General features: G+C 49.6%; 2 protein-coding genes across 3 annotated transcripts in view; one reads left to right on the plus strand and one right to left on the minus strand.

Annotated features, from left to right (window-relative positions):
- Positions 1-1,019: 1,019 nt before the first annotated feature.
- Positions 1,020-12,381, minus strand: part of Rpl28 (ribosomal protein L28) — a 74,020-nt gene continuing 62,658 nt past the window's right edge. The window contains exons 1-5 of one of the 2 annotated variants that reach the window (XM_075941911.1): positions 2,881-3,002; positions 2,485-2,573; positions 2,264-2,387; positions 1,700-1,818; positions 1,020-1,157 (exon numbers count right to left, since the gene is read on the minus strand). In XM_075941911.1, coding sequence (XP_075798026.1) covers positions 1,068-1,157; positions 1,700-1,818; positions 2,264-2,387; positions 2,485-2,565 — 414 coding nt within the window. In that variant the 5' untranslated portion in view covers positions 2,566-2,573; positions 2,881-3,002 and the 3' untranslated portion in view covers positions 1,020-1,067. Of the gene's footprint in view, positions 1,158-1,699; positions 1,819-2,263; positions 2,388-2,484; positions 2,574-2,880; positions 3,003-12,381 lie in introns of those variants that run through there. The other variant, XM_075941920.1, reaches the window with a different exon arrangement.
- On the plus strand, positions 6,726-11,973 carry Tmem238 (transmembrane protein 238). Its single transcript, XM_075959132.1, has 2 exons — positions 6,726-7,335; positions 11,868-11,973. The coding sequence occupies exon 1, from the start codon at positions 6,798-6,800 to the stop codon at positions 7,326-7,328; it is 531 nt and encodes a 176-aa protein (XP_075815247.1). The 5' UTR covers positions 6,726-6,797; the 3' UTR covers positions 7,329-7,335; positions 11,868-11,973.

Raw genomic sequence — 12,381 nt, forward strand, 5'->3', positions numbered from 1 at the left:
ACTGAGGCAGGCCTCCCTATTAGTGGGGAAGACAAGGGGAACCATGAGTTAATTTCAAAAAGATCCCACAGGACCTGGATTAAGTAGGACTGGGGATGAACTAGATGAGACACCAGCATCAGCAATTCTCCCATTGCACCGGGAAAGACTAGAACAGAGGCTCAATCAGTCCCAGAAGTCAAAGCACAGACAGTTGTGTAGCAGGAACAGCACATGGATAGTTCTTCCATGTGAGCCTCAAGCTCTCCATATGTGAACATTGGATTCACAGCAGTTAGATGAGAAATGGCCACTCCAGGGCCTCGGTGCGCTGCACTTGCTCCCAGTTTATTTTCAGACAGGGTCCATATAACCCTGGTTGTCTGCAGAGATGCCATGTAGACCACGCTGGCCTTAAATATTCATCTGCTTCTGCCCCCAACTCCAACCAGTCCTGGGGTTAGAGAAATGTGTTTTTATTTCCTTAGATAGGATGGCCTTAATATCGATTCTCCTGCCTCAGCCGGCCAGAATGCTGAGATTACACATATAAATGAACCCATTGTCCATCTTTTCCTGGGTCAGCAGGATGCTCAGTGACAGCTAGAATTCCATGTGGTAGAGAATACCACCATCTCACAGGTCAGATGGACAGACACGGAACTTTATAGGCCCCACACTCAGCCTTTCTATTAGCCCACTTCATTCTGACAACACATGTCAACTAAAGAGCAGGGGAGTGTGGGTTAGACAGTCTCAGGACACCAGACACTTCTGCATCATTTGCCCTGACTCTCCTCCCCCAGGGAATGAACAACTGGGCTCCTCTACAGCCTCCAGCCCAGTCTGGTAATGCTTCACTCCTGCTGGTGTTCAGACGACCCAGCGAACACCCTTTAACCCGGAATTCTTTCAGGCAGAAGACCTGAAGTCAGAGTTAGAAAGAGTGATCACCCAATGCTCCATTCCCCATGTGTCTAGCTAGCCCTTTTGATGAACAGCTCAATGAATGAGTCACAAATATGGAAGCCCAATGGAGATGGTTGAAAAAAGTCAGTAGACTCTTTATTGCTTCTGGGGTGTAGGGCTCAGGAGCTCTTGGTGGGACGGGTCCGTTTCCTCTTCACCACCACAGGCTTCTGGCTTCGTAGGATGGCACTGGCCCTGCGGATGGCCGCCTAAGGATGGGATAGGAAACTTAGCTCATCAACTCAAACAACCCCCACTTAACTACTGCCTGCTTCCAAGGGCTGGGGAAATGAAGATTTTTTTTTTTTGCTTTTTCGAGACAGGGTTTCTCTGTGGTTTTGGAGCCTGTCCTGGAACTAGCTCTGTAGACCAGGTTGGTCTCAAACTCACAGAGATCCGCCTGCCTCTGCCTCCCAAGTGCTGGGATTAAAGGCGTGCGCCACCACTGCCCAGCTTTTTTTTTAAGTATTTATTTATCATGTATGCAGATTCTGCCTGCATACCAGAAGAAGGCATCGGATCTCATTACAAATGGTTGTAAGCCACCATGTCGGTGCTGGGAATTGAACTCAGGACCTCTGGAAGAGCAGCCAGTGCTCTTAACCTCTGAGCCATCTGTCCAGCTCTGGAATCAGGATTCTTCAGTCTAGTTCCCGCTAATCATAGCCAAGTTGCCAGCCAGGCCTACATCCAGTCCCTCCAGCAGGCACAGTACCAGCTACCCTCCTGCCCTAAAGATTTCATCACTCACCATGCGCAGATCAGGGCGGTACTTGTTCTTTCGGATCATGTGCCTGATGCTGCTCAGGGTGGCCCGTGCATTCTTGTTGATGGTGGTCCTTACGTAAGAAGTAGCTGGTTTGCGCTGACCTGGTATGAGGAGTCTAGGAGTCAGTCTGTGTATCTCCCAGATAGGAACACAGAACCTCCTCACCCTTACCCAAATGACTGCCCATTCAGAACACTCATTAAGGGATCACACAGGTCAGTCTTAACCGAAGACTGTGGAAAACCCATTCCTCTCTTTAAACATCGGATACAGCAGGGATATAGTACAAGCTACTAATCCAGCATTCAGGAGGCAGGTCGAGCTCCTTGAGTTCGACGCCAGCCTACAGAGTTCCAGGACAGCGAGGTGTAGAGGGCTGTCCTTAAAAGCCACACGATTCTACGTAGAGCTAATTCCCTCAGTGAAGCACTTCTAATTTCTCCACTTCTGACTTACAAGGCTGGCAAGGCAGGAGATTCCCCAGGCAACAAACACTAGGGATACTCTGGGCCCTGGAAAAGAGACCTCCTGTCTGCAAAGGCTCACCGGATCTGCGTTTCATGACCACCACGACCCCTTTGCCGTCGGCCGCGGGCTCCACTCCCACTGTCTTGCGGTGAATCAGCCCGTTGTAGCGGAAGGAGTTGCGGGCTTTCAGATTATTGGGTTCCTGGAGATGCAGGAGATGGTAAATTCAGGCCGGGAGACACGCGAAGGGCCCACAACCAAGGACCCCAGAATGCCTCTCCCACACCGGCCTCACTTACGGTGCTGTACGTCTGCTTATTCCTCTTGATCAGGAAACTGGAGCAGTTCCGAACGACCATCCATTGCAGATGCGCAGACATGGCGGCGCCTACGGGGAAACGGGGCACGTGAAAGATGTGAAGCAGAGAAGCAAGCTAGGCTATGACGCCTAGGTAACCGGGAGCGCTGGGAAACAACGATGAAGAGCTCCTTCAGGCAGGAACCGGCGACCAAAGGAGGCAAGCCGAACTACGGCGGCTGCGACTGAAAGGTGCGGGGGGGGGGAACTAAGGCTCCACTTCCGGCGGCGATAAGTGCCGCTAATGGCACTTGGCACGAGAAAAGAAAATAGGCTGGAGACCGAGGCGGTGGGCGCGAGATGGCGGCCACGAGGGACGGAGACGACTCACACTCACCTCCTCTTCTATGGCGGACGGAGACGGAAAGAGGAGCGCTAGGGGCGGGTCGACGCCTTTAAAGTGGTAACGCATTTCCGCTTCCTCCCCGGGCGCTCCTGAAGCCGGCCATCCAGCTTCCTCCGGTTCTTGGGTTCCGCCTCCCAGTCGTTTTGCTTGTCGCCTTCGCGTATCGCTCGGAAACCTTCGGAAATCTTCGGCTGGAGATCCGGAGGCTTTCTCGCGGTGGAACATGGCCCCGCCGTGGGCGGTTGGGAAGTTTTCGGGGGTCAGTGACTGGCTTTCCGAGAGGTTCCGAAAAGCAGAGGCTCACACCATCCCTCTGGTCTGTTCAATTAGCACTTAGCACATGGTGGGGACCAAATAAACATTTTGAAAAAGGCTATTGCTCTCTTGTCTAGCTGATCCTCCCTTGAGAATACCAGGAGTGCGTCATCACACCAGGCTTAATACTTGATTTTAAGATTTATTTATTTAAAAAAAAATTGGTTTGACATAGGGAGTGGGTTGATACAGGATACTTGGTCTAGGGTGTTTTCCCTGCATATCTTGCCCAAAACATCAATTGCTTTCTTTACTCAGGAAATACATGATGTCTCAAGTACTGAAGTAAGTAACTGTTCCAGTTGTCCTTTGTGTCACGTTAAAGCAGTCTTTTGCCTTCTCTCCCGCCCTTTTGTATTGGGATATAAAAGCGTATGAAAAATAAACGTATTCAACTGAGTTGTCCTCCCTGTTATATAAAAAGAGATTTATTTATTTTTTAAAGCCTATTTCTTTTTTATTTTATGTGCATTGCTTTTTTTATCTGTTTGTATGTCTGTGTGAGGGTGATAGATCCCCTAGAACTAAAATTACAGACAACCGAGCCATTTCTGTAGCCCCTACTTATTTCTTTGTATGTAACGTGTATAAGTTTTTATGATTTGGGTTCATGTGTGTGTGTTTTATTGTTTTTGCCTGAATATATGTTTGGGGGCTATGTGCCTGCAGAGGCCAGAGGAGGGAACCAGGCAAGAGTTACAGCTGTAGACCATCACGTGGGTGCTGGGAATAAAATCTGGGTCCTCCAGGTGGATCTCCATGAGTTTGAGGCCAACCTGGTCAACAGAGCAAGTTCCAGGACAGGCTCCAAAGCTACAGAAAAACCCTGCCTCGAAAAACAAAACAAAACAAAAAAAATGCTGGATCCTCTGGAAGGACAGCCAGTACTCTTAACTGAGTCATCTCTCCAGCCCCAGATTTATTTATTTTTAGTTATGATGTATGGGGGTGTTGTGTTCACATGTGAAGTGCAAGAATCCTCAGTCCAAAAGAAATCTAATCTCTTGGAGCTAGCGTTACAGGCAGCTGTTAGCTGCCATGTGAGTGGGTGCTGGGAACCAAACCATGGTCCTCTGCAAGAAAAGCAAGTGATCTTAGGCTCTGAGCTGTACTCCTGTCCTCATGACAGGACGTCATGATAAATGGATGTATAGGCTGTTTTAAGCACTGATGTGGCATGGAGACTTCAGGATGGTTCTGCTCTTCTTCATGATCACAGGACTATCTCCCAGGAGAGCACCAGTGCCCAGCAGGCCACTGTCAGACCTCTTCTCTCTCCGGTCAAGTGGATCTCTGTGAGTTCAAGGCCAGCCTCGTCTACAAGAGCTAGTTCCAGGACAGCTAGGGCTGTTATACAGAGAAACCTTGTCTCAAAAAAACAAAAAAACAAAAAACAACAACAACAACAACAAAAAACTCCAACTTTATTATCTCATGCCTGGCTCAGTCTATGCAGAAATACTCCATGTCTGTCCTCAGCAATATCTGGCCAATTCCGGCAGCTCACAGCAATCTGCTCCACAGTCTTTTTAATGTTTTGTTAGCATTTATTAATTATGCATAAAGTGGGTGTATATATTTTCATATGTGTATATTGAAAGACCCTCGATGAGGACCTTTTGTCGGGAGGAGACCTCCCCAACGCCAAGGAACAGGCCGAGACCGCACGAATGCAAATCGCAAGAGGTTTATTGAATAGACACAGGTACCTGCGGGCGGCAAGATCTCTCGGAAGACTTGCGCGCCTGCCATCTGGAGGGCGGGCTTTTTATAGGGAAGAGCAAAAAGCAAGTTTACAGAAGCAAAAGCGTGGTTATTGGAATGAGGGGGGGGGCATGGATGTCTGGCAACAGTCATCCTGTTCCTATCTTATAGATATCCTGTTTTGCAGTCAACCTGCTTTGTTGATGTCCTATCTTATTGATATCCTGCCTTGCAGTCTTCCTGTCTCATAGACATCCTGCTCTCTCAAGCACATGGGATGTTCTTACGAAAGCAAACAGGACGTTCCCCCGGGAGCATGCTAGCTGCGGGTTTTGAGGAGGGGGTCTGTACGGTCTTTCATATATAATATATTTTGGTCATAGTCAGACACACACACCCACACTCTTGTCCCTTCTCCCATGGCTATTAATTTGTATGTGTGTGTGGTGTGTGTGTGTGTGTGTGTGTCCCAGGGAGTGTCCTTCGTATTGTTTACAGGCTCATGGGTGGGAGTCTGTTTACAGGAGCAAATACACTTTACAGTGGCTACATCACTAAGGAACATCTAACTTCCTCCTCCATCCATCATCCTGAATCTTCTTCAACTCTGAAACTAGACAGTTTTGGGAGAACCTAGACAGAACTGTCCCGATGTCACTCCAGGGGAGCAGGGGTTTCCTGTAACTGCTGTTGGTTCCCTTAGTATTCCACATGGCCCCCCACCTCAGAGTGCCCTGGCCATACCCACTAAGTCAAAGCCATCTTCAGGGATCAGCTTCCACAGCAGGAAAGGATGTTTTCTAGACGCATCTATCAATAAAAAAGCCACAGTTTCCGCCAGGTAGTAGTGGCACAAACATTCAATCCCAGCACTTGGGAGGCAGAAGCAGGCGGATCTCTGAGTTCGAGGCCAGCCTGGTCTACAAAGCGAATTCTAGGGCAGATACATAGAAAAACCCTATCTCGAAAAACAAAAAACAAAACAAACAAGCAAACAAAAAGCCACAGTTTCCATGCTACCCCCTTTGGGACACCATTCCTGGGAAGTTCGGGAATTGTGTGTCTAGGAACTACATGAGGGTAGGGGTTTTGTCAGGGTCATATCTGACTAGCGCAGCCCGCAGCCCTGACCTTAGTGTACTGATGGGTTCATTTTCTCGCCTTGAGTTCACACGGCCCTGCAGTGAACACAGGAGATCCCCAAAGAGCAAGAGTTTCGGGGTTCTGGCTGCTGATCTTGTGCCCAAGAGAATGTTTTTTTCTGCTGTGCTTGGCAAGTGCATGCTAAGCTTTACCAGGGGAGCTACATTCCCAGCCTGCCCAGCTATTGTTTCTGATCACCATTTGGGTACACCATGGGCCAGGTGGAGGCCGCAGGAGGCAGGCGCTAAATAATCACAACATCTAGGGCTGCAGAGATGTCTCAGCGTTTAAGAACACCTGTTACTCTTACAGAGGAGCTGATTCTTAGCACCGACATGGTGGTTCACAATCATCCATAACTTCAGTCCAGTGGATCCAATAACCTCTTCTGACTTCTCTGGGCACCAAGTGTGCATGCACACGGTGTACTCACACACACATATGTAGGTGAAACACACATAAGATAAAATGAATATATCTAATAAAAATTATTAAAAAAAAAAACAACATCTAGCTAACTCCATTTCGCCTTCTTCAAGTTTGGCCCTAGTCACCTGGCGCCAGGGCAGGGTCCTGCGCCGGCTGCTGCTCCCTCCCAGACTTGAGCCACCTGGCTGTGAGCTCCAGTCTGGCTCAGGTGACCATGCAGGCATTGGGCACACCTGGCGCAGGGCCCTGACCCCGCCCCGGGCAGCCGCACCCCGGGACGCTCTCGGGGAGCAGGCGGCGGCGGGCCACCGAGCGCCATGGCGGCGGTGTCACCGGTGTGCGGCTCACAGGCGTCACCGGTCGGCGCCTCGTCCCCACCGGCGCCCGCACCGGCTCCGGCCACCGGCCTGGGCCGCTGCCGCATGGCGCTGCTGCTGGCGGTAGCCTTGGACGTGGCGGGCATGGCGGCGCTTCTGACCGGCGTGTTCGCGCAGCTGCAGGTGCGTGGCCGCGACTTCGGGGACCTGCTCATCTACTCTGGGGCGCTGCTGGTCTTCTTGAGCCTGCTGGGCTGGATCCTCTGGTACACCGGCAACATCGAGATCTCGCGCCAAGAGCTCGAGCGCGACTACGGCCTGAGGCCCTCGGCGATCGCCCGCCTCGCGCGCAAGCTGTCCCGCCGCTGGTCGGCGCCCGCCACCGCCGGTCCCCGGGCGTCACCGGGTCTCCGCGCAGCGCGCAGAGCCGCCCGCACGCCCCAGACGTCCGCCTCCGGCTCCCGCCGGGTGCGTCTGCAGCTCGCCACGCTCGAGGCGGGGCCTGGAGCGGCGGGCGCGGGCAGCGAGTGAGCCCCAGGTGAGGACACGTAGAAAGAGTGAGAGGTGATGGTGGGGAGACTGACACGTCGCCGAAAGGGGAGGCAGGAGGGGAGTGAGTCAGAGATAGCAGAGACGCTGAAGGATGGGTGGGACAAGGTTAGCCATCCCAGCGCACCCTCCCTTTGCTCCACGTGCAACAGGCCTCATTCCATCCGCTCTCTGTACTCAGTTCTCTGAGTTCATTACTTTTACTGTACAATAAGGGAGGTGCCACTCTTGTCTGGACCACACAGTGTGCAGGTGGAAGAGCGCCATTTGCCCAGACCTGCTGCCCTAATGAGAAGGCAGAGGCCAAGAAACAGTGGGCACATGGCGAGGGAAATCACCGTCATTCCCTTCCCTTCCTCTGCTGTTTTTTTGTTTTGTTTTGTTTTGTTTTTAAGAAAAGTTCTCACGATGTAACTGGCAGTCCTGGAACTTGATTTATAGACCAGACTGCCCTTGCCCTTGAATTCAGAGAGGTTGGCTTGCCTCTGCCTCCCTAGTGCTGGGATTAAAGGCATTCTCCACCACTACTGGAGTTATAGGCGGTTTCTTTCTCCCTCCCTCTCTCTCCCTTTACCACATTCCCTCTCTCTCTCTCTCTTTCTCTCTCTCAGAAAGAACTCTTAACCATGCATCTATCTCTCCAGCCCCCCAAATTTATTTTTTAATTACGCTTATCTATTTGTGTACATTTGTGGCACAATGATTTTGTGGGCATCTGTTCTCTCCTGCCACCATGTGGGTCCTGGACATCAAACTCAGGTCATCAGACCTAATTGGTAAGCACCTTTACCCAATGAACCTGCCTTGCCTGGTGTCCCTGGGAGTTTAACTCAAGTCCTTTGGAAGAGCAGCCAGCGCCTTTAACCACTAAACCATCTCTCCAGCCTTAAACACACTTCTTTGGCTTTCCTTCTTCTGCTCAAAGACTAGCTAGGACTCCCTCTCTTGCCCTCTTATTAAACCCAGGCCACTTGCCTCTTCCTTTTAGTTCTGCTTCTTCCACATGCTTTTGTTTGTTCGTTTGTGTTTCCTTTTTTCATATAGCCTTTCTTTTTTTTTCTTTCTTTTTTGAGACAGGGTTTCTCTGTAGTTTTGGAGTCTGTCCTGGAACTAGCTCTATAGACCAGGTTGGCCTCAAACTCACAGAGATCCGCCTGCCTCTGCCTCCCAAGTGCTGGGATTAAAGGCGTGCGCCACCACCATCCTGCTCGTTTGTGTTTCGATGGTGGCGCGCGCCTTTAATCCCAGCACTCAGGAGGCAGAGGCAGGTGGATCTTTGTGAGTTCGAGACCAGCCTGGTCTACAGAGCTAGTTCCAGGACAGGCTCCAAAGCCACAGAGAAACCCTGTCTCAAAAAACCAAAAAAAAAAAAAAAAAAAAAAAAAAAAAAAAAAAAAAAAAAAAAAAAGAGTTTCTCTGTGTAGCTCTGACTATCCTGGCACTCGCCCTGTAGACAAGGCTGTTCTCAAACTCAGAGCTCCTCCCGAGTGCTGGGATTAAAGGCCACTGCCTGGCTAGCTCCTTCCACACTTTATTTGCACTTCCATCTCTCAGACCACAGACAGACAGACAGACAGATATCCTTCTAACTAGGAGGGTCCTTGCTGTCCACAGTCCAGCCAGGAAGCTTCCTGCGTGTTCTTTAGGCACCACCTCGCTCCTTTGCCCTCCTTTGAGTATTTCTGTTGTCTGAGCCACTCCTGTTGCTGCTCAGATAGCCATAGAGTCCGTCTCTGGGAGCTGGTTCTCGTGGCTGACAGGTAAAGCCCAGCCAGATCTTTGGTGTCTTTGTTCCTAACACTACACAGCAAAAACTGTGAACTCAGGAAAGGTTGATGATGGATAGGCAAGTGGAAGGATGGATCAAGAAGTAGATGGCGGATGGAGGAAGGATAAATGTGTTACAGATTGATGAATGGAGGGTTGGTAGATGGATGGATGCATTTTAGTTGATAGATGAGTGGATGGATAATGGATGAGTTGGCTGATGGACGGGGTGGATTGATGATGAATGGTTTATAGAAGAGTTGATTGATGAATTGGGTGCATGGGAGCAGACAGAATTGATGAATGGATTTGTTGATGGATTGATAAAATGGTGAATAGATGGTTTTGTTTTTGAGACAGGGTCTTGCTGTGTACCCCAGGTTCACAGTGTGGGGTCTTCCTGCTTCAGCATCAGATTAGATAATAGGTAGATGTAATATGTGAATGGGTGTGTGAATAAATAGGATTGGATAGATAGAAGCTCGTGAGTGGTTGGATGGATAGTTTGGGCAGGTAGATATGTGACTAAGTGGATGGGTGTGTAGGTGGATTGGAATGAATGAATGATTTCCTCAGTGCATCTGTGAAAGTCAGAGGACAACTTTCGTGAATGGGTTCTCTCCTTCCACAATAGAGTTTAAATTGTCAGGATTATATAGCGAGCGCTTTTTACCCATGAGCCATCTCATTAGTCTAAGATACTCTTACTTTTCTCCTGGGCATCCAGAGTAATATGAATTTGATTCTGTACTTTGTGAGAGCTAAGAATTGGATTCTATGTTCTATAGTTCAAATGAGGAAAGTGAAAGAATGAACAGCAAAGCTAGGCTGTAAGGGCGTGCACCTTTAATCCCAGCACTCAGGAGGCAGGGGCAGGCAGATCTTTTTGAATTCAAGGCCAGCCTGGTCTGTAAAGCGAGTTCCAGGATGGCCAGAGCTGATCCACAGGGAAACCGTATCTTGATAAACCAAAGGAAAAAAAAATGAACTGGGGGTGTAGTTCAGCTGTATAGAGCTTACCTAGAATTCATGAACCCTGGGTTCAATTCTGAGCACCACATAAAACCAGACACAGTTGGTAATCCTATAGTTCCAGCACTCAGGAAGTTCAAGACCAGCCTAATGTACCTAGTGGGTTCCAGGCTAGCCAGGACTGTAATAGTGAGACTGTTTCAAAACACCAGAAGAGGGGCTGGAGAGACGGCTCAGAGGTTAGGAACACTGGCTGCTCTTGCAGAGGGCCTGAGTTCCATTCTTAGCACCCACATGTTGGCTCACAAGTGTCTACAATTCCAATTCCAGGAAATCTTATGCACTCTTCTGGCCTCCAAAGGCATAAGACACATGTGTGGTACACAAGCAGGCAAAACATTCACACACATAAAATTAAAAAATAAACCTTAAAACATACATTGTGGTGGCTCACACCTTTAATCCCAGCACTCAGGAGGCAGAGACAGGTGGATTTCTGTGAGTTCCAGGCCACAGAGCAAGTTCTAGGGCAGCCAGGGCTACACAGAGAAACCCTGAACCCTATCTCAAAAAACCAAACACACACATATTTAAAGACTCAACAGTCATGTATATGTGAAGCATGAAGAAATGTTGGATTACAACATTTGACATATGCCAAAATAACCATCTGTAGTTAAACTGATTCTTGTAGATCCTTGACATTCCTCAGAAGTGTGCGTTTGGATAGACCTTAAAGAACTTGAATTTTGACACAAAGGCATTCTCTTCTTTTTTTGTTTTTTTGTTTTTGTTTTTCGAGGCAGGGTTTCTCTGTAGCTTTGGCACCTGTCCTGAAACTCACTCTGTAGACCAGGCTGGCGTTGAACTCACAGAGATCTGCCTGTCTTTGCCTCCCAAGTGTTGGGATTAAAGGCATGGGCCACCACTGCCAAGTGTGGGCAAATTTTTTCCTCCTCCCTCTCCTCTTTCCCTTCCTCCTCCCCCTCTTCCTCCTTCCTTTCCTCCTCTTTCTCTTCCTTCTTCTCCTCCTTGTCCTTCTGGCTCCAGCTCCCCTTTCGTAACATAATCTCATTACAAAGGGTGGCCTTGAACTTCCAAGGTAGGGCTGGACTTTTAATGCCTGGTACTCTCCTGCCTCTTAAATGCTGAGGTTACAGGTGTGAGCCACCTCATCTGACTTGGTTCTTTTTTGGTTTGCTTTTCATTTTGTTTTTAATTACATTTGTGTCTTTGGGGTATGTGTGTATCTGTGTGCTCTGGAGTGCAGAGAGGTGTCGGAGGAGAACCAGCGGGCGTGCCCACCATGCAGGTCCAGGGCAGCAAACAGGTTTTCAGGCTCGGTAGCAAGCAACCTTACCTATCTCTCCAGCCACTTGTTTTGTTTGTAGTCAGAATCTCACTGTCTGAGTCCCAGGCTGGCCACTAAGCCACGCCTCGCACACTGGCCTTGAAAACCTTCTTTCCCAACCTTCCAGGTGTTGGGATGCCCCCAGCTGTTTCTCTCTTTATCTTCGCCTGTTTTCTCCATCTCTGTTCATCTCCCTGCCTTTGTGACTCCCTAGGTCTGTTCCTGTGCCTCTCTTGGCTTTTTTCCTGTTACAGTCTCACCTGTATCAGTGGATTCTAGTGAGCTAAAAGCACACACGTTTGTGCGCACACACTCTTGGGGCTCTGCAGCGAGTGTTCATCAGTGAGTAAGGGGCTCCCCAGCTCATGGGAGGGGACCCCAGAAGAGGAGCAATCCTAATTAGTCACTAACCCCGCCTTTCCTTCCCACAGACAGCCTCATCCCCCAGGACCTACAGATGCGCAGCTGCCCCGGACATCACGCAGCCACCAGGATACCCGCCTGTTCCCTCACTTGGATAAATGTCTCGGTTTTGGAGCACTGTTTGCCTATCTGGTTAAGGGCCTGAACTGGTGAAGGAGAGTGATATACCCTTCCTGCCAGGCCAAGCCACCTTTTATCTAGGATGCCCTAGACTTCTCACTAGCCCTCCACTAGGGGCACTGGGGAGGTGAGAGTGCAGACCCATGCATCCAGCCCAGACATCCATTAGGGTAGTTTGGGTCTTCCAAGAACAGAAACGGGGGTATACTTGCAAGCTATTTACTGCGGGAGGGTGGTCCTTATCGAGGGTGGCATTGATGCAGGATGCCTCCAAGACTAGGAGAGAGAGCTAATTGGCAGGCTGAGTCTAAATGCAGACAACACACTTCCAAGAAAAGACTTGGCCAGTGGGGACTCCAGGACAGCTGAAGTCCTTGCTGGATGGTGCCCATACTCCTCTTC

The sequence above is a fragment of the Microtus pennsylvanicus genome, chromosome 1 (assembly GCF_037038515.1).
Source record: "Microtus pennsylvanicus isolate mMicPen1 chromosome 1, mMicPen1.hap1, whole genome shotgun sequence".
Lineage (NCBI taxonomy): Eukaryota > Metazoa > Chordata > Mammalia > Rodentia > Cricetidae > Microtus > Microtus pennsylvanicus.